This window comes from Periplaneta americana, chromosome 13, assembly GCF_040183065.1.
Source record: "Periplaneta americana isolate PAMFEO1 chromosome 13, P.americana_PAMFEO1_priV1, whole genome shotgun sequence".
NCBI classification, from domain to species: domain Eukaryota; kingdom Metazoa; phylum Arthropoda; class Insecta; order Blattodea; family Blattidae; genus Periplaneta; species Periplaneta americana.
In genome coordinates, this window is record NC_091129.1 from 124,278,334 (window position 1) to 124,298,052 (window position 19,719).

A 19,719-nucleotide genomic window follows, 5' to 3' on the forward strand; every position below is an offset into this window, starting at 1 on the left:
AATTTTCCCAATACACATATACGAAAGTGACTCCGTTAACCTTCTCGCTGCTTAGGCTGTCAGAGTAATGGCAGACAAATTCATTATGTATCCTCATGTCAACGGTCACTCTCATGCAATAGGAACAAGGCTTCCAAAGCACAGAATGAACACATTTGAAATTCTATTGCGTCACCCGCGCATCGGAGTGACAGTCAACGCAAGGATATGTAATGAATTTGTCCGCCATTACTCTGATGGCCTAAGCAGTGAAAAAGTTTATATTCACATCACGCATGTGCAGATAGGAACTCATTTGTATTCCAGACACACACGCACTGTGCCATATGTGTCATCAGACAACTGAGTAGCTTAATATCAAAGGCAGACATCTGACCTCAGATCGAAATTTAGATAGCTGTGGATTTTTATACAATTTTTCAAGCCCTTTCCAGTTATAGTGAAACCATATGCAAACTCTAACACTACATTTATAAAATAAATTGTGTTAAATATTACAAAGAACACTATGCAATAAAAAATTGCCTCTAGATCAAAACTATGGAGACGACAGATGTCCGTCTTTGATATTAAACTACTCAACTGCCTCTTTTTATGCTACAGTTAATCCGCAAGGACTACACCAGTTAGTCCCAAGTTAGAATACAGAGATGACAAAAGTTGCAGGTTCAAAAAGAAATAATGAAACAAAATTACTTCTGCAGCAAAAAGTTTTTTTAATACAAAATAGAAACAGTTGAACTGAATCATCCATCTGTTTATAATAATAAAATTAATATCATTTCATTTTACTGCAGATATCGATGATAAGATTCCGAGTAGACCAAGCTTGCGATGTAGACGCACATATTCGAGTGAAAGTGACGGTTTCATTCAAAGATATCACAACTGCACCTAGAAAAAAAAAAGTTTAATATCACATCCTGAAGCAATAATAGAATATCACGTACTAATTCAATTTTCTTTGATAAATCACTGATCAGAAAGAGGAAAAGAAATTGGTTGGGTCACTGGCTGAGAAGAAACTGCCTACTGGAAGGAATGGTGAACAGGAGAAGAGTTCGGAGCAGAAGAAGATACCAGATGATAGACGACATTAAGATATATGGATCATATGAGGAGACAAAGAGGAAGATAGAAAATAGGAGAGATTGGAGAAAACTGAGTTTGCAGTAAATTACGAGAAGGAAATTTTCCTAACTCCTGTCGATTCCTGGAGATAAATGTATGTCATACGACAATGCAAGTAGATGACTGGGATCAATGGGTCATTCGCAGGACTATACTGTACACGACATCTGTACTTACAAGAGAAGGTTCCAACTGTGCCGAAATTGTTGCTCATTATTCGACAGAAAATACACTTTCCATGGGATAGGTCATCTCTCCAAACTTTAATGAAGAGGATGGGATTTAAATGGAATAAGTGTCAAAGTCAACGAAAAGTGTTACTAAAGAGATTTGATATTTTGAATTGGCGACACAAATATTTAGTACAAATTCGGCACTAACGGGAATTTTGTTGTAAACTGGTTTACTTGGACGGCAATAATTTGACTTTCAGAAAACATCGACTAGAAGTAGTGATATCAGCATTCATATGGACGTGAATGTCAAAAACATAATAATCATTCATGCAGGCAGTAGCAATGGTTTCATATAAAATGCTGTATCTATAATGCAGTTAGGCCTACTTGTACTGGTGACTACCATGTTCAAATGAACAATGTCAATTTAGAGAAGTAGGTTAAGGAAAAACTAAAGTTGAGCAATGTTTTCAACTTTGGTAGTAGCATAAGCAACATAGCTCTGTCCTTGTCTCATTAGTAGACAGTCGCCACATTCCAGCCAGAGACACTGAGTTGGTGTTACACAGTAGAGAGTTTCGATTATCTCCTGAATTCATCAGACTACAACATAACATAGTGCCATAGCGCAAGTGTTATACCAAAGTGGATAACTTAGAAAAATAAGCGTAGCTGACCCACCTTCAAGCATACGGCTGCCAACCATGAAAGAGTCGACTCAGATTTCCTGGATCCCGAGCTTGCTGCAGTAGACGATTCACCTGTCCACCCACACTTGCTGCTGTCCCTTCCTCTGTCCCTTGCAGTTTCTGTCGAAGCCTTACCAGTGCTCTTTCAGCCATTCTGTTCACTTCTCCTACATTGGCTGTGAAGAAACACGAACTAATGCATCCCACATGATCATACTTCTCATATTATTACCATCATCCTATTATTTGAACTGCCTGTATTTTGCCTATCTTTACTGTGGTTTTCAAGTCCCGAATTGAAGGGTTCAGAACCATAGTGAGCCAAGTGCCATTTACTAAAACTGTAGAAAACAAGGGTTAAAATGAAGTTATTAGCATAATTCAATAGAAACATATAGCAAGTAATATAAAGTATACACATCAAAACTAAATGATATATCAATCTTCATTAAACTATGGTGTTCACTTAACTTTAGCCCTTGCTTTCTCCGTTTTTAATAAATGGCGCTTGGCCCACTATGGTTCTGAACCCTTCAATTGTTCTGAGTTTCCCCCCACATTATTTGTACCTTGTAAAATAATAATTCCTAACATTAGTATTGTATTATATTCTTTTTGTATTAGAAGTTTGGCATTAAAAAACTTTATAGCAAGAACAATGTACTGGTATCAGTTTGGCAGTATATCAAGGAGATGAGAAAAAAATATCATATTAATAGAAGAGTGATGATAATAATGTAACATTTTTATATCATATGTAATCAACTTTAATGTTTGCGTAGGCTTCTGCGGCTGGTGTACATGATGTGTGGATAAGTTTCAGGGCTTCTACCGCGTTGTCTTGGTGTTGGTGGCTGACGTTTCAACTGCTGTGTTGTGGTCATCTTCAGAGCAGTTCCAACAACTGCTCTGAAGATGACCACAACACAGCGGTCGAAATGTCAGCCACCAACACCAAGACAATGTGGTAGAAGCCCTGAAGCTTATTCACACACCAACTTTAATGTTTACTTAATCATAGACATATATGTCATATTCGTACATTAAAATGCCTATTACAATGGACACAAAACAAAATTATGAACACAGGGCAGAGTTCATATGATGACACATTTTCTTTATAATGTAATTCGAATATCATCTTTGATTACTACAGTTTCTACGAATTGTTTTTCACTATTTAATACCATTAAAATCTCAGATGCCTATCTCAAAATTACAATGGGCTTATGGAACAAAACACTTGAGCTTATGTTCGCTGTGAGCTGCCATTTCATCTCTTCAAGACACAAAGAACTAATTACATAAATACTACGAAGTACTATATATTAAATCTTATGATTACCACTACACTTCTAAGTTGACTGTAATAACACTATTTTTAAAATAATATAAACTGAAAGAATGGGTTGATTCTCACACTCATGTAAATTTGGGAAATAAGCTCAACTATCGAACACTCACCTTCAGGGTCACTGTATTCAATGTCTGCCTTGTGTTCTTGCTGTTGGATGGTGTATGCTTTTGCTGGGGAGATGGTCCAAGCATACAGAGGGTCATATAAGAGAACTTCTAAGATCGTTAAAATTGTTTCTTGGTTCTGTCTTAGCACTGACATGGTTTTTTCGCAACACCTAGAAGAAAGGAAGAAACAAGGTATGGATTTTATAAGTACAAATGGCCTGTTATTTTGTAAAATTTGTGTTACATTCTGTATTTTAGTTATATGCTATAAAGTACAAATTTTACTTCCACATAACAAACAACATAACGATATTTATCAGTTTCTTAACTTCATGCTCATCAAAACCCATGTCATGTACAATTTAGGAACTAGAACAGGCCAAGGAAGCCTACAGGATGACGACAACGAGATAATGTTAAAAAGTAGTAGTAGCATAATTTTGACGACCACAACTATGATGATTATTATGTTTAAGATCATGTAGTAATCACCATGACGACAATGATGATGCATAACTGAATGTTCTATTCTATCATATGAAGTATCAGCATTTTTTATTGAATGAGTCTGTATTGAATTGACCTCAAGTTCCTATATTAATGGCTACTGTTTGAATATTAAATGTGTTGTATATATATTTTTTTATTTATATTTACTGAATAGCAGATCTGAAAAAGAAGCTATTTCCTTTATAGTCGTGTCAGCCAACAACAATAGTCGCATAATAATAAAAATTGAACTTAAAAACTCCCAAACCAAAATACAATAATTTTGGATTAAACATTTTGAAAAAATTTCGGGTTTTTTCTGTTTTTGAGCAGTTAGAAATGGCAAATAAATGTGGAGCAAAATTGAATAATACAGAAATTCGATAACCTCAATTTTAGAAACTCCATAACCAAACAATCCATAAAAAAATCTAACAAATGAAGTCAAAGTCTTAGTTCATCATCCATGTGCTGCAAAAACAGATTAAGAGATATGCAAGATATTTTGTGTGAGATCGTGCGTATTTGCTTGGTTTCCACACAAAACCAATCCGCGGTAAGTCTAAAATTTCACATTCAGTATTCCCAACCTAACACACATAACAATTTCCCTCTTCTTACCGCTTAAGTGACATATTGATTTTACTGCTTTAGGCTTCTAACATATTATTTTTAGAGACGTTCAATATAGTAATAATTATAAATTGGAAACTTACCACTGCAATTTCACCTAAATTGCACTGTTAATTATTGTTTTTAAATATTTGCAAAATTAAGTAAACTCCACAACTCCACTAAAGTTACTGGATTCGTGATGCAAGTAACATTAAGGAAGACGTGAAAAAATCAACACGATTCCAGATGCCAATGTTATTACTGCAATATGTTATATAAATAATATTGTTAAAATATTAAAATGAAAAATAAATCATTACATAACGTTACTGTTTGTTTTAAGTTCGCATTTATGGACTGGGGGAAAAAAAAAGACAGTCGTATATCACGGCTTGCTGGAGTATAGTAAACACAGAAAACATTTTAAAGCAACAATGTTGAAGATAGATATTTTTGTTTTACAAATTTGCCGTCATTGAACAGAAACCAAGATGGAGATTTCATTGCAACTAATTAGAAATTCCTCTTTCAGGTATGTAATAAACGATCTTTGCACAAAATAATGTATGATACACGAGCGGTATGTTTTCTTTCAATTCTCGGAAATTAAAAAAGCTCAACTACGTTTCGCTTTTCCTCAAACATGAAAACTTCAACATACTGCTCTTGTAACGCATATTACTATTTCAAATGCATATACATGATGCTCCCACGAAAATGAAGTAGTTGTATCTGAACTGAGGAATAGAAAAGAAATTCTTGATTACCGTCTGAAAACTCCTTCTATCCCAGACACGCCCATACCATCTTCAAGGTCTCTTGTCAATCTGAATGGCACTGTCTCTGGAGTCGGCAATATCTGGCCCTGTTCAAATGCTATACCTACAAGCAGATGAACATTTTCAAATGAGATTAAATAAATAAATACCAATTAGAATTGTTTGTAACTGTCATCTGCAGTATTATCAAGTAGGGGTAAATTAAGCTCCTCACAGCCTCAAGTTCTCTTAAACTGTACTCACTACTCATTTCAGTTTACTCGACATTTTAATAAAAAATGTACTTTACCCAGAACACACACTTGCACACTTCTAAAATATCCTACGTGTAATGCTTCGAACTACAGGTAAAGAATCCACACTGTTACTTCTGATTTATGTTTGCTGTGTGTATGTGAAGCAAATGCAAGCATTTCGCAGGTTGACAATAGCGCCACTAAAGCATTGTCACATGTCAACACTCTTTAAGAATGAGAGAGAATTCTTTTCAAACCTTCCACTACATTACAGTATGCTGAATTGTACAAGTAAAGAAATTAACATCCTCAAACCTTATAAAAAAATAAAGAATGAGTATAGTAGGTATCTTATGTATGACCCTCTATCCTCCTCCCCCACAAAAAAAAAAGAAAGTTTGGTTAACCCAGGTTTCGGCTGACCAAAGTTCAGATAAACAGGGTTCTACTGTTTATAAATGAAAGGATTTTTTTAAGGAAAGTGCAGGAAATGACGAGTAACTAGTTAACAAAAGTACAGTACAAAAGCGAATTATTAAAAGATCTTACCGAAGTCAATATGAATCACTTCTGCTGTTGATTTGTCAATTAAAATATTTACAGGATGTCGATCACCAAGACCCAAGATGTAACCAATCATTGATGATGTGGCAACGCTGTAATAGAAAAATAATATAATTTCTTAATTAAGGAAATCACATTTTAAGAAAACAGAAATTCATAAAACTAGGCCTACTTTAAAGAGAGAAAGTGTGTGTGTGTGTGTGTGTGTGTGTGTGTGTGTGTGTGTGTGTGTGTGTGTGTGTGTGTGTGTGTGTGCGTGTGTGTAATGCTCAGAATTTAACACTAAAGTCATCTTCTTTCTTAGTTCCAATATTTGGGATAAGGTTTACGAAAGTCTTGAGGGATTCAAAGCTGACCAAGTGTTCCATAGCCATACCTTCTTCTATAGTGCATAAAAAGCAATTTGGAGAAATTGATGAACCAATTCTAACAAAATGTTTACTCAGATAATCATGATTATAATCAATCTGAACACAGTAACATCAAGAGGAAATGCCAGGCAACTTTCGTGCTGGACCCTGGACTCATTTCACTGGCATTATCACCTACATATCATTCAGATTCTAGGTAACTACAGCAGTTGATAAACCACAGTAAAATAAACCATTTACAAAGAAACTTACTATAATTGTAAGGTTCTTAATTTTACACTCAAGAATAATGTATGAGAGAATATTAAATTTATCCACACGGTTTTGAGCAAACTTATCGATGTTTTCGATGTTACTGGGATTTGTATTTTTCGAATGTATGTTAAGAACTGGTATGCAGTGAGGAGAGGGGAGCGGTTGCAAACAAATGTCTCGCCCAAAAGTCGGTTGCATCTTCAAAACATTTGGGAACCACTGAACTACAGAATACCCTGAACTTGAAGCAATCATCAAATCATCAGACAGAGAATTGTTGTGATGTCACTGGGAAACCGGTCTTGTTCAACAAAAGTTATAAATTCAGGGTAAAGCAGGATTTGAACCTGAGCTTCCTGGCTCATAAGCCAAGAGCTCAGCAATGAGCCACTATGTTGATTTTGACCCAGTGCCCCTGGTGCACTCTGCATAGTCTCTGCTGAACTAAGTGTCTATGCTTCTTGCCACTAGCAACATCTATGAGCTGCTCATAGAGTTGGGGTAAATAAGAACAAGTTTAGGGTCCTGCCATTGGGCAAACAGTTATTGTTATTGTTACTCTTATTGTCATCGTCATGATTATTATTATTATTATTATTATTATTATTATTATTATTATTATTATTATTATTATTGATTGTAAATTAACCACTGTAATCCATCTCCTTCATTTTGTTGTTACTGTCAAAATTATATAACATTGTTATTCATTTTATTGTATTAATTGTATCACTGTGCTGATTTTTATTGGCCAATGGCTGTTGTTCAGCAAATAAATATCAATAAATAAACAAATAAAATTATTACCGATATTATTATTATTATTATTATTATTATTATTATTATTTTCTGTCTAATAAGAAAATGTATGTATGTGTATGTATGTATGTATGTATGTGCTCTTGATTTAACAATGAAGTCATTCTCCTTCGAAATTTTCAATTTTACCTGTGAATATAGGCTAATCTCCGTTCAAACCAAACTCCAGGAGTTGGGAAATTCTCCAAGAAAAAGAAGCGGAAAGCTGGATGAAACCGTTCACAGATTGCTTTGTAAGTCTTCAATTTTACGTCAATTGTTGCACCTGCCACTTCCTGTAACATTTATTTCAGTGACTATAGGGACAATAACAATTAGCAGCTTCGAGACATTAAGGGCTCAAACCTACAAGCGCTACAACCCAAATGTCTAGTTCGTGACTTTCACTGCATGTTATATTGCCATGATAACCAGTATTCAGTGAGAACAATATCCAGTTTTACTTACTATCATGCTTTTTCTGCATGTCTGCGGTGTATTGTCCTGTGGATAGTACCTTCGATGAGTGCCATTTTGTGCCAGTGTAATGTTAGCCATGGGCTCTGTATTCTGGCACCACTCAAGAATCCCACTTCTCTGAGATAAAGGCACCACCTGTGCGAATTTAAGATGATGCAAAGAAATAACATGAAAGATAAAAGCACTTATAGTAATTGAATAGCTAATGTTTTTCCAAAAAGAGACTCTTGTTCTCATCCTGAAAGGGAATTTGTGAAGAACAAAGATGGTATTGGGAAAGATTTTTAGTGGCACACTCCTTACTGACTGGCGTAAGTGTAGATTCGTATAAAATTATGTTAATCTGGAGACAAATTCATGAGGAATTTGTCCATGGTGAACAATAAAAGAATAAAATTCAAGGACGTCACCTCTGATTAGGAAAAAATTAATAAATGGAAAAATGAATGAATGAAAAATTGACAAATAAATATATATAACTGTATAAATAAATAATTAAGGAATTAAGTATAAATAAAATTAATAAATACAATAATGAAAATAAATAATAATTTCAAGGGAAAAATTGTTCCGGGGCCAGGTATCAATTCCAGGGCCTTTGGCTTCAAGTTTACTTCATGGGGAGCTACACCTGAAAGCCAGATTTGCAAAATAAATAATATTTTAAAATGGTGTACACAAAATTATTAACAGACTTTTTACAAATTTTTATATTCTTATCAGAGAAATGTAACTGAAAATAAAATATCGCTAACACTGTTAGAAACTGAAAGTGTCAAAACAGAACTCAAGAATTTTATTAGTGGTTCAATAATAATAAAGAAAGGCAAGTTAGTATATACGAAAAATTGTTATTTTTGAAATAATGTCCAATCACACTTTCATCATAGTTCCAGAATGATATGAGACACAACCTCTTCAATTATCAAAACACTCTATAAAAGGCTATTTTAATAATTGCAGATATAACAAATTATAATCATATTCAAGTCCACGTACTTTGTACGTCCGGATGAGAAGTTTCCTCTTCTTAGTCTCCTTATTATTTTTCAGAAGAGTATTCAAAATAGTAAAAACCTGCTGCATCACTGCATCTTGTCGAAGATCGTCTTTTCCCTGCATGAAAAATTGTTACAGAATGATTATACCGAAATTCGTACTGTCAGCAAGAATTACACACTTAAAATTATACCCAGGTTTGCAGGAACTATTTTAGTGCACTTTCTAATTGTATTTGTCACTGGTGGAGAAAATAGTCTTGTATTTACTAGAGAATGGAATCTACTTTGGTATCTTCAGCTTTTATATTGTTCATGTTATGATCTAACAGGTAAGTAAAATTAACGATGAAATAATGTAAGGTTTATTTGATGGATGTACTAATATCATAACTAATATCTAATGGGAATATCATGTACAATTCTTGAATGAAAAATTGTCCAGATTATGTTATGTCTTTCGTATCTTAACTAAAATATCGCCCCTGAAGCTTCTATTGTCAATATACTATGGTTATGTACACTCAGTTATTGCATATGGCATAATCATTTGGGGCTCATCATCAAAATCCTTACAGATACTAAAATTACAGAAGAGAATAATAAAAATCATGAAACAAGTTCCAATATGGACTGAGAGCAAGGGCATTTTTAAAGAGCTCAATATACTACCTGTCCCCTGTATCTACGTACTAGAAACAGTCTGTTACATCCATCAGAATGCAAAACAGTTTATACAAAACTCTGAATACCATGACTACAACACTAGAAGTTCCAGTAATATGCATTTGAAATACCACAGGCTTACCAGAAGTCTTAACAGTATATCTCATAATGGTTGTAAATTATACAACAAGCTCCCCTTACATATCAGGAAGTGTACCCAAAAAATTTTCAATAAATCGGTAAAAAATATACTGTTGAAGCACATGCCACTGAGCATAAACGAGTACATAAATTTAAATCTTGAATAGGAAATGTAACATTCTCTATTTTATATACTGTTATTGATTGCTGTTGTTTTCCCAGTTTACTGCTCCTTACCTTCCTCTTCATGTACCTGGTAGAAGCACGCTGGTCATAAGTCAACTGCCAAGATTGTAATTATAATAAAATATACAATGTTAGAAAGTGATTATTATTATGTTGTAATTATAATTGTTGTCATTACTACTGTATTTGTTTACATTACTATTATACTATTGTATTAACATGTAATTGTTATCTGATGATGCCATGAATTCTTGTATTCTGACGGCTAATAAATACATACATACAATATAACCTATAATACCAGTTTTACATTTTTGGTCTGGTTTTTTCCTCATAATCGAGTTTCTCATCCCCCCTTCTCCCCATTTGGATTCCTCATTAGTTTTCCAAAGTTTGGTCTTGCTCTGGTCTGAAAAAAAGAGCCAATTAAGGAAACCATTCTAACGACTTTGCATGGATCATTAGCCCCTCTAAGAAACCACCTACATAAGTTCTGAACTCTATTAAAAAAAACCTGTCAATGTTCTCTATTGATGTTTAAATTCTTATGTAAAAAAACTGTTATTGTCAACTTTCTCTGTTTCCATTTTTTATTCCTTACGTTATATTTCCTCTCTTTTTTTTTAATCCTATGTATAGTATTAGTACTTTGTCTTACTTGGCAGCTTTTAATGTTAAGGGGAGTTGTTATTAATATCTACAATATCATTGTGGTGGTGGAGGTAATAATTGTAGTAGGTAGTAGTAGCAGTAGAATAGTGGTAGTGCACAGTAGTAATGGTAGTAGTGACAGTAGTAGTAATAATAGTAGTAGTAATAATAATAATAATAATAATAATAATAATAATAATAATAATAATAATAATACAAAAACTGAAGTAGCAGAATGTACTGTATTACCTTAACAAGTTGAGGTCTTTCAACTCCATCTGTGCCAATACATGCTATTTTCTTGGGTGCATTCACGCCACCAACGAGAGTGAAATTCTCAACATATCTATGAATACCTGTAACAAGATAAGACTCTTTGTTTAAAACAGGTAGCCAATAATAAATATGCTTGCAGATTATATAATAATAAATTAATTAAGCTTCCCTTATGAAAAGGTTGCCAGATTTGACAAAGCCTATTACATATAATTTGACTTGTTAACACACAACCAAACTCTCTAATAATCATGTAAAGTTGCGTCTACACTTGTTCCTTAACCTCGTTACAGACAGTTATTACCTATTTTGTTGTAACAAGGTTCATCATGATCTTTGTACACTTGGGCACCTGACTCACACTCGTTACTCTCAGCCGTCAATTCATCATGCTTCATTTTTCTCTACACTTAGAAACACCTCCAAACTTGTTCAAGAGGTAACACATTACCTCCTTTGGAGCAGGTCAATTTTCCGACATCTTACCAGAAGCTGATAAACTGGATAACAAGTAATGCTATGTGGTAACAGGACACTGTCTACATTACTGTTACCAGGAAAAAGGTCCTGGTAATCAAGTGAGGTGTGGTAACAAATACGTACACCACATAAAATAGCAGAACATCAATCAGGAATTCGCAAGTTAAAAAAATTAATTGAATTCCAATTTCCCGTGCATCAGTAACCAATGAAACAGATGTAACAACAATTACCACTAAAAATCTTATATATCACATGATAACATTAATATAATGGAAGTCTAATTTAATCTGAAACAGAAAGAGAGAAAGAAAAAAGAAGGAAAAAAGAGAAAGAAAGAAAGAAAGAAGAGGACCCCCTAAAAATTAGAAACTATCGAAAAAATTACGGAGTCTTTTCCCCAAAAGTGTCTAAAATCTAACTCTAAAGATTATTGTAAGGTAAGAGAGAATTTCTATAGAACATACCAACAATATCATTATATTCGCCATTATTTCTCACAGGTATTGTCATCGTAGGGACAAGTACTAATTCACTCCCTCTCAGCTGCTTCAGGATTGCCCTCTGGATAGGGAATGCTGCAATTAAGAGAACTTAATTATTTTTTGTGTGTAAAAACTCGCAGCATCTGTAAAAAAAATTGGATTAAAAGTTCTGACATAAAATCTCCCTTAAATCTGTGTGTTTTTTTTTTTGCTTATTTAACAACGCTGTATCAACTACTGGGTTATTTGGCATTGATGGAATTAGTGATAGCGAGATGGTATTTGGTGAAATGAGGCCGAGGATTCACCATAGATTACCCAAGTTTCCTCTTACGGTTGGGAAAAACCTCGGAAAAAGTCTAACCAGAATCATGCAAGAATCGAACCCGTACCTGAGAGCAACTCTAGATGAGCAGGCAAATGTGCTACTGCCTGAGCTATTTTGGTGACTCAAATCTGAAGAAAATAATTAGATATGAAGACTGGCATTATGCCAGAGGACTGACAAAACAATTAAGTAAAATATTACAGAAAGAAGAACAATATAATGAAATCAAATTAATAATGCTATTGGTGTGTGGATAAGCTTCAGGGCTTCTACCGCGTTGTCTTGGTGTTATTGGCTGACGTTTCGACCGCTGTGTTATGGCCATCTTCAGAGCAGTTGTTGGATAAGGAAATAGTTCCTTATCCAACAACTGCTCTTAAGATGGCCACAACACAGCAGTCGAAACATCAGCCAATAACACCAAGACAACGCGGTAGAAGCCCTGAAGCTTATCCACACACCATGTACGCCAGCCGCGGAAGCCTACGCGAACACTTAATAATGCTATTGCTTGTTATTTGATAATAGTTTCATTCTCACTGTTATTCAGCTTTATGGCCTTTTACAAGTAATTACATGGAATTCTTCTGAGGAGACTAAGCAACACTGTATGATGATAAATAGCAGGCGCCATCCACGAAAGTTCATAGTCCTGGATAAGAAGTGAGCATACTATAAATGAATTAATAAATAAACTTCTATGGTCTGGTACTTAAATTCCGCAAGCCAATAACAACGTTCAACTTTTTGTTGCACCATGAATGCCATTTTGACTAAATAAGTGAACACATAAATATGAAAATGTCAGCAATAATGGGTGATATAACAGTGTTGCTAAAATAAAACTTAACAATTGGAAGTCTACTGGAATAATGAATGAATTACAGTGTCCCACCATAAAAAAACTTGACGAGTTCCTCTGTCCCCTGCAGCAAACAGCATTTAGATAGAGTAAATGTATTAGTTACTGAGTTATAGAACTTTCTTATTCGTAGTGTTTGCTCCGGACATTGAGTATATAAAGGAACAATTTGATACAAGAAATAAAAAACAGATTAATTATATTAATTGCCTGAATAAATAAATAAAATATAAATTAAATAAATACATTTAGTAAATTAACAAAGAATTAGGCCTATCCATGTTCTGAAATATAAAAGGGTAAGAGACAATCATGAGTGTGACAAGACGAGAATTGAGATTTCAAGCTTTAATTCGTGATTTTGCATGTTTTTATATCAATAGCAAAACTTGTTATTATTCATGTTATTAATATAAGAACATAAAAACATAATGTGCAACAAATGATATCCTAACTGATTATACTCCACTAAAATATTTATAAAAATTTGTAAACATTCATACCAGTACATCAAGACACAAAGAAGTTTTAATAAAAAAACATATAGTTTAGCGAAAAGAGTCACCATTAATGAAATTTAACAAAAGAACGTGTTCTTATTTTCTAAATAAAAATTTAATATATGGTCTTACTAATAAAAACTCTATATACAGACGTTTAACTGTCTTATATTTATACAATGAGTAGCTCATTTATACGTTGTGTGTAAATTCCTTACTAATAATCACTACATACGTCGCGTATAACAGTACAACTGTTACACAGCTACGTCATAGTTTCGTCATTACTTCGTTACGAAAGAGAATATCTGAGGTTCTTTATTGCATCCGGTAGAGCGCTCTAGTGTGGCATGTTAAGTATTGATAGTACAACTGGCTCTAATCGATTACCATACTATATTTTGGTCAAAGAGTGCAAGCTACAGTAATATTATTCTAATTATTCTGTGCTCTTTGGTTTGTTCTTCTTTGGTTACTAGGCAACCATCAGCATAAAATGACAGTCGATACGAACAGCTGTTAGAGGGGTGGCCATTTTTTCTCTATATTCAACGCTTAAACAAGGGGTTTCGTGTATATAACTACTGCAAAGCAATTCCCATTGTATAGTTACAGGCTGTTTATACGTCCATCGCTTCTGCATGGTTTATTAGTAAAGTTTTCTGTCTCAACTCTGCATAAGTCTAGTATAAAAACTATACACGGTTTATTAGTAAGACTGACTGTGTATACTTCTGTACGTATATCAGATCTGAATACATTGTACATATAGAACCTTTACAGAAGAAAACAAATAAATAGTAACAATTAAAACAGTAATAATTTTCATTAACTTACACTTTGCTCTTGATTCTGTATCATAAGTAGCATATGCCAGACTGATAAGCGCTGTTGCCACAACCTCCATTTGTACAAGAACTTCCTTGCATTTCTCGTTGCTCTTCAAACACTGCAATATGTGCTGAGCTCCCAAAACTCGTGGCTATAGAAAAAAACATGAAAACAGTAGTAAAATCAATTAAGCTATATCTATAAAGTAAAATCTACATTGCAATAAAGAAATGGATATGACCATAGCAAACTTAAATTCTGTAAAATATTTAAATCATTTCTCCCAACACAACATTATTGGGACAATGCAACTTTATCGAATGGGATTTAAAATTATTAGTGAACACTGTAATAATTCCTGAGAAAAAGTATATTTAAATAACTTAGAAAGCATATTGTGATGATTCAGATTGTCAATGTTATAATACAATATAAAATTGTTTGTTTATTCAGTCATATGACAAATCAATATTACTAAAACTAATGACACTTATTCATATATGTAATCATTATGTTCTGTACAATGCAGATTACGAACGTTTTCGCCCTTCGGGCATTATCAGGCTCTGTGTATAATATCTCATTATTAGTCTCTGTAGTAAAATACAATAATGTTACGCACATAAGTCTGTACATTATTTTATACATATTAATTTTTAAACAGTTCATTCCATTAAATTATCATTGTATTTTACTACAGAGACTAATAATGAGATATTATACACAGAGCCTGATGATGCCCGAAGGGCGAAAACGTTCGTAATCTGCATTGTACAGAACATAATGACTACATATATGAATAAGTGTCATTAGTTTTAGTAATATTGATTTGTCATATGACTGAATAAACAAACAATTTTATATTGTATTATATTTAAATAGCCTATGTGTGTATCTAATGTTCAGGATTTAACAATAGCCTATGTGTGTATCTAATGTTCAGGATTTAACAATAAAGTTATCTTCCTTAAATTTAAATATTAATTTGAACATTTTTCAAGGGAATTTCTAACTGTTACAAAACAATGTAATACCGATAATTTTCGATCAAAAAAGAATTTAATATCAATATTTGTAAATTTATCGAAGACGTTTCTAATTCCTAGCAAATACTCATCAATTTATAAAAAATAAATTTAGATATTAATACTTACAGACTCTTCAAAAGTATTTACAATTGGCAGCAAACATTCCAATAGTTTATAATAAAAAGAAAATTTAAATATTAATGTTTGCAACTTCTTCAAAGAGGCTTTATATTAATGTCTGCAAAACTATTAAATTCTTGAGGCTACAGCAACATACCTCTGGTGGCCTCTCATTTTGTGTACTGCCACCAGTGAATTCTTGATCTCTGTACGAGTTGGCAAGTGCAAGGATTACTGGTAGAGTGTGGTGAGGATGCTCCACTGCACAGCGCTCTAAATAACAGGAATTTTTGGATTACATGTATGTAAAACAAAAACATGAAGTCTATTATCATGACATACTTTTTCATTGCAACAACTGGGTGTAACTGGAGAATTACCTACATAAATAGTTCTGATTTCCAGTATTCATAGCATAGTATTTTATAGAGAAAATTGTAGTATTCTGTTTCGAACTTGCTATTAATATTACAGCAAAACTTCATTTGTACGTTTTTATGGGGGTCTGAAGAAAAAACCGTATAAGTGAGAAAAATGCATAACTGAAATGGCATTAACAATTAAAACATGTGATTATTTTACAAAAAAAAAAAAAAAAAAAAAAAGTCAATTACAAATACTCTTCCTCTTTCTTCCACTCATTGGAATTCAAAAACTAATCAGCAACCTTCTCGTCATATCACGTTGAGTCTAGTCAAAATATTTTCAGTTTGGAGAGGTGTTAGGATAGTTGTATTCAGTGCTGTCACAGCTTTGGACTTGGATTCTCTTTGTTTAAAATGTTCCATTTCTTACCTCTGCACATACTTCTCTTCCCTCTCTGAATTGATTCTTCCACTGGCACATAACTGATTTACTGAAGCTATCATGTGCCGAAACAAGAATGGGCAGTTTCGAATTTCCAGGAATTTCAAAGCCAGCCACATGTTAACAATGTACTGTATTTACGTGATTATAATATGCACCTTTTTTTTTTTTTTTTACAAAATGTCATCTTAAAAACTGAGGTGTGTATTATATTCGCACTCAAACACTCAGACTCGAACAAATTAAAATTAACGCTCTATTTATGTTATGAGATACAGTGGGGAAACAACTGACAGAAACAGCCATTGCGTGTTCGTGTTTTCTCGTCTTTCGCGCACTTTTCATTTGTAATTTCGTGTCCATTTTTGACAACAATCACTAATAAGACTAATATTTTTGACTACTAGAATGACTTAATAACATTTTTTTTTTCTTTTATTGTGAGATTTGATTAATACAACTCTCAACAATTGCGCGTCTTTAATTAAACCGCGTATTATATTCGATGACATAAATACGATATTTTCGCGTTCTTACATTTTCATGGCAAACCTAATTTCGAATAAAATTGAATTAGAGAGCTTAAATGAAGTTTTGTACCTCTTGGGGTTTAAAACACAGTCAGGTTTAAAATACAGTCATATAAGTGAGAAAAACATATAAACGAAAAATGTATAACTGAAATATATTAGCATGGAAAGTATGGGAATTTTGCTGGGACTTCAGAAAAAAAAAGATAAAAGGTTTCAAGTTCTCGAATATATACTAAAAGATTATGTAATATTTCCCCTGATTTTGAGATAGCTCGGACTATTGGTGAAGAATGATTTGTTAGCTATTCTGTATTTTAAATTTTAACTACGCATTTTTGGGCTTCACTACAGTGTTCTGTTGGTCTCTTTCTACACATTGTTATCCAACTTAACAGAAATCTCACAAGTCTTACCTAATAAAGCATTTAATTTCCTTACAAATGGGTCAGCCATGTTGTTGCTTATTCTCGGTGCTAATTGTGGAACTACAGGTAAAAATTTGTAGCTTGGGATACGATGTAGATGCCTCTCCATGACTACAGAGACATCTTCATGTGCTGTATTCTCCAACCAGAGTGAAGTCAGGCGGAAAACCTGTAAACTGGACTGGGTGCCATGTTCCAAGCTCAAGAGGTAGTTCCTGCAGAATTCGAAAGAACAATCAATCAGTTTCGTTCTGAAATATTTATTAATACAAAAGGGTAAGATAATGCTATTACATTTTATACTACAACCACTCCTGATCACATACATAACAGATTGATCAGCCTAATGAACTTTAAAGGCAACAACTTTTGTCAGTTTCACTATGCTGCCACCCAGTGACTGCAAAATAAGTTACGTTATAACCCTTATGGAATTGCATGGAGCAACTGTACTTCCATCTAGTGGTCATTACCAAAAAATGCCTTTCGATGGTGGAGCTTCTTGTGGTTCTCATTTTATGTTGCCCTTTCATAAGATGGGAACGGTCAATTTGATACAGTTTTGAGAGATTCTTCGTCTTCTGGAGATTAGGATCCAGTTTTCGGCAATAATAATAATAATAATAATAATAATAATAATAATAATAATAATAATAATAATAATAATAATAACAGTTAAAAAAAAAAAAGGGTAAAGGTATCCCCGTAACATGCCATGAAGGCACTTGGGAGGCATGGAGGTAGAGCCCCATGCTTTCCATGACCTCTGCACTAGAATGAGGTGGTGTGGTCGGCACCACGCTCTGACCGCCTTTTACCCCCGGGAAGGACCCGGTACTCAATTTTTTTTATAGGAGGCTGAGTGAACCTCGGGGCCGTTCTGAAAGTTTGGCAACGAGAAAAAATCCTGTCACCACCTGGGATCGAACCCCGGACCTTCCAGTCCGTAACCAGCTGATAATAATAACAGTAACAATAATAATAACAGTAACAACAACAATAATAATAATAATAATAATAATAATAATAATAATAATAATATACTCTCTGAAGCTTTAAAATAATATTGCTTATTTTTTGTTTAAAATACCAAATGAATTAGTAAAACTTATCACTTAAGTTATATTGGTACAAAAACATAATAATTACAAATAAAATTATTGCTGATCAACAAGAACAGGAAGAAGACCAACCTCATAGACACTTCCAGAAAATATGGATTTAAAATTCAACTGAAAATAGACAAGTACAAACCCATAGCATAAGAAGGGAAGAGAAAAGTAGTTCCAAAAGAGAAATCCAAATTGAATAATTTAAGTCACATCAGAAATCTGATTAATGAAGATAAAAGCATCCCATATACGTGCCATAAAAGCACATGGGGGGCATGGAAGTAGAGCTCCATGTTTTCACGACTCTAGAACTAGAATGAGATGTTGTAATCAGCACAATACTCCGACCACCTTTTGCTCCCAGTGAATTCAATCTGACAAAAAGCTGACTCAACTATGGGATCGATCTTGAAGATATTAATCAGATTAATATCAAAGGAAATTCACCATAGTGTCTGCAGAATAGAATTACCTGCTGGAATGTACATCGAATGCAGAATACAGCTCCCATTAGCAAAGATACATTCACAAGAGCTGATGGACAATGAAGAAGTTGCATTTGTTTACCATACCCACGAACTCATTGTACAGAATCCTCTGTAAAACAGAGAGCTAATAAACAATAAGCAACAACAATAATAATTTCTTAATAGATGTTTTTACGCCAGATAGAATGTTACAAGTAAATAAACTGACAGATCTTGATATATTATTATACTGAAATGCAACATATATTGAACATAAAAACAAAAACCACATCGCTACAAAGACAGAGTACCCACTTACTCTAGAGCTAATTTCAGATACTGGTCTTTTTCGTTTTGTCTGTTTTTCATCTCGACACCATCAATAACACTCATCTTGCGACACATCTGTATCTTCCTTTCCTCATCTCTTGTGCGTTTCTTCTGCTCATACAGCTTATCAGCCTCCTCTCTCGCCTTGATCATGAACTGCTGCTTTGACTCGAATGCTGACGATTTCAGCATACACATGAGCTGCTGGTACTCCGCATCCATGAAGCGTGCCAGTGAAGAGTATGCCTCTAGCCAGCTCTCCTCCTTGTATTCTATGCCTTCAAGGATATTCTGAGCCTTACTAAAATATCGCTCAACAATTACCTGCAATTACAATAAATGTTTCATAATCACCTGCATTTACAATAAATAGTACATTATGCAACGAGCCTATAATGATAGTAATTAAGACGCAAGTATGTTTGTTTATGAAACGAGTGCAAGTG

General features: G+C 33.7%; 1 protein-coding gene across 4 annotated transcripts in view; it reads right to left on the reverse strand.

The window, feature by feature from the left end:
* Positions 1-692: 692 nt before the first annotated feature.
* The window catches only part of tefu (Serine/threonine-protein kinase tefu), a 99,133-nt gene continuing 80,106 nt past the window's right edge, over positions 693-19,719 (reverse strand). For 3 of the 4 annotated variants that reach the window (XM_069844034.1, XM_069844036.1, XM_069844033.1), the window contains 14 exons: positions 19,263-19,597; positions 17,353-17,579; positions 15,757-15,872; positions 14,458-14,602; positions 11,913-12,023; positions 10,939-11,045; positions 9,047-9,163; positions 8,036-8,182; positions 7,718-7,863; positions 6,129-6,235; positions 5,332-5,446; positions 3,461-3,630; positions 1,989-2,172; positions 693-894 (listed from right to left, as the gene is read on the reverse strand). In XM_069844034.1, the coding sequence (XP_069700135.1) occupies positions 1,991-2,172; positions 3,461-3,630; positions 5,332-5,446; positions 6,129-6,235; positions 7,718-7,863; positions 8,036-8,182; positions 9,047-9,163; positions 10,939-11,045; positions 11,913-12,023; positions 14,458-14,602; positions 15,757-15,872; positions 17,353-17,579; positions 19,263-19,597 (2,025 nt within the window). In that variant the 3' untranslated portion in view covers positions 693-894; positions 1,989-1,990. The remainder of the gene's footprint in view (positions 895-1,988; positions 2,173-3,460; positions 3,631-5,331; positions 5,447-6,128; positions 6,236-7,717; positions 7,864-8,035; positions 8,183-9,046; positions 9,164-10,938; positions 11,046-11,912; positions 12,024-14,457; positions 14,603-15,756; positions 15,873-17,352; positions 17,580-19,262; positions 19,598-19,719) is intronic. The other variant, XM_069844035.1, reaches the window with a different exon arrangement.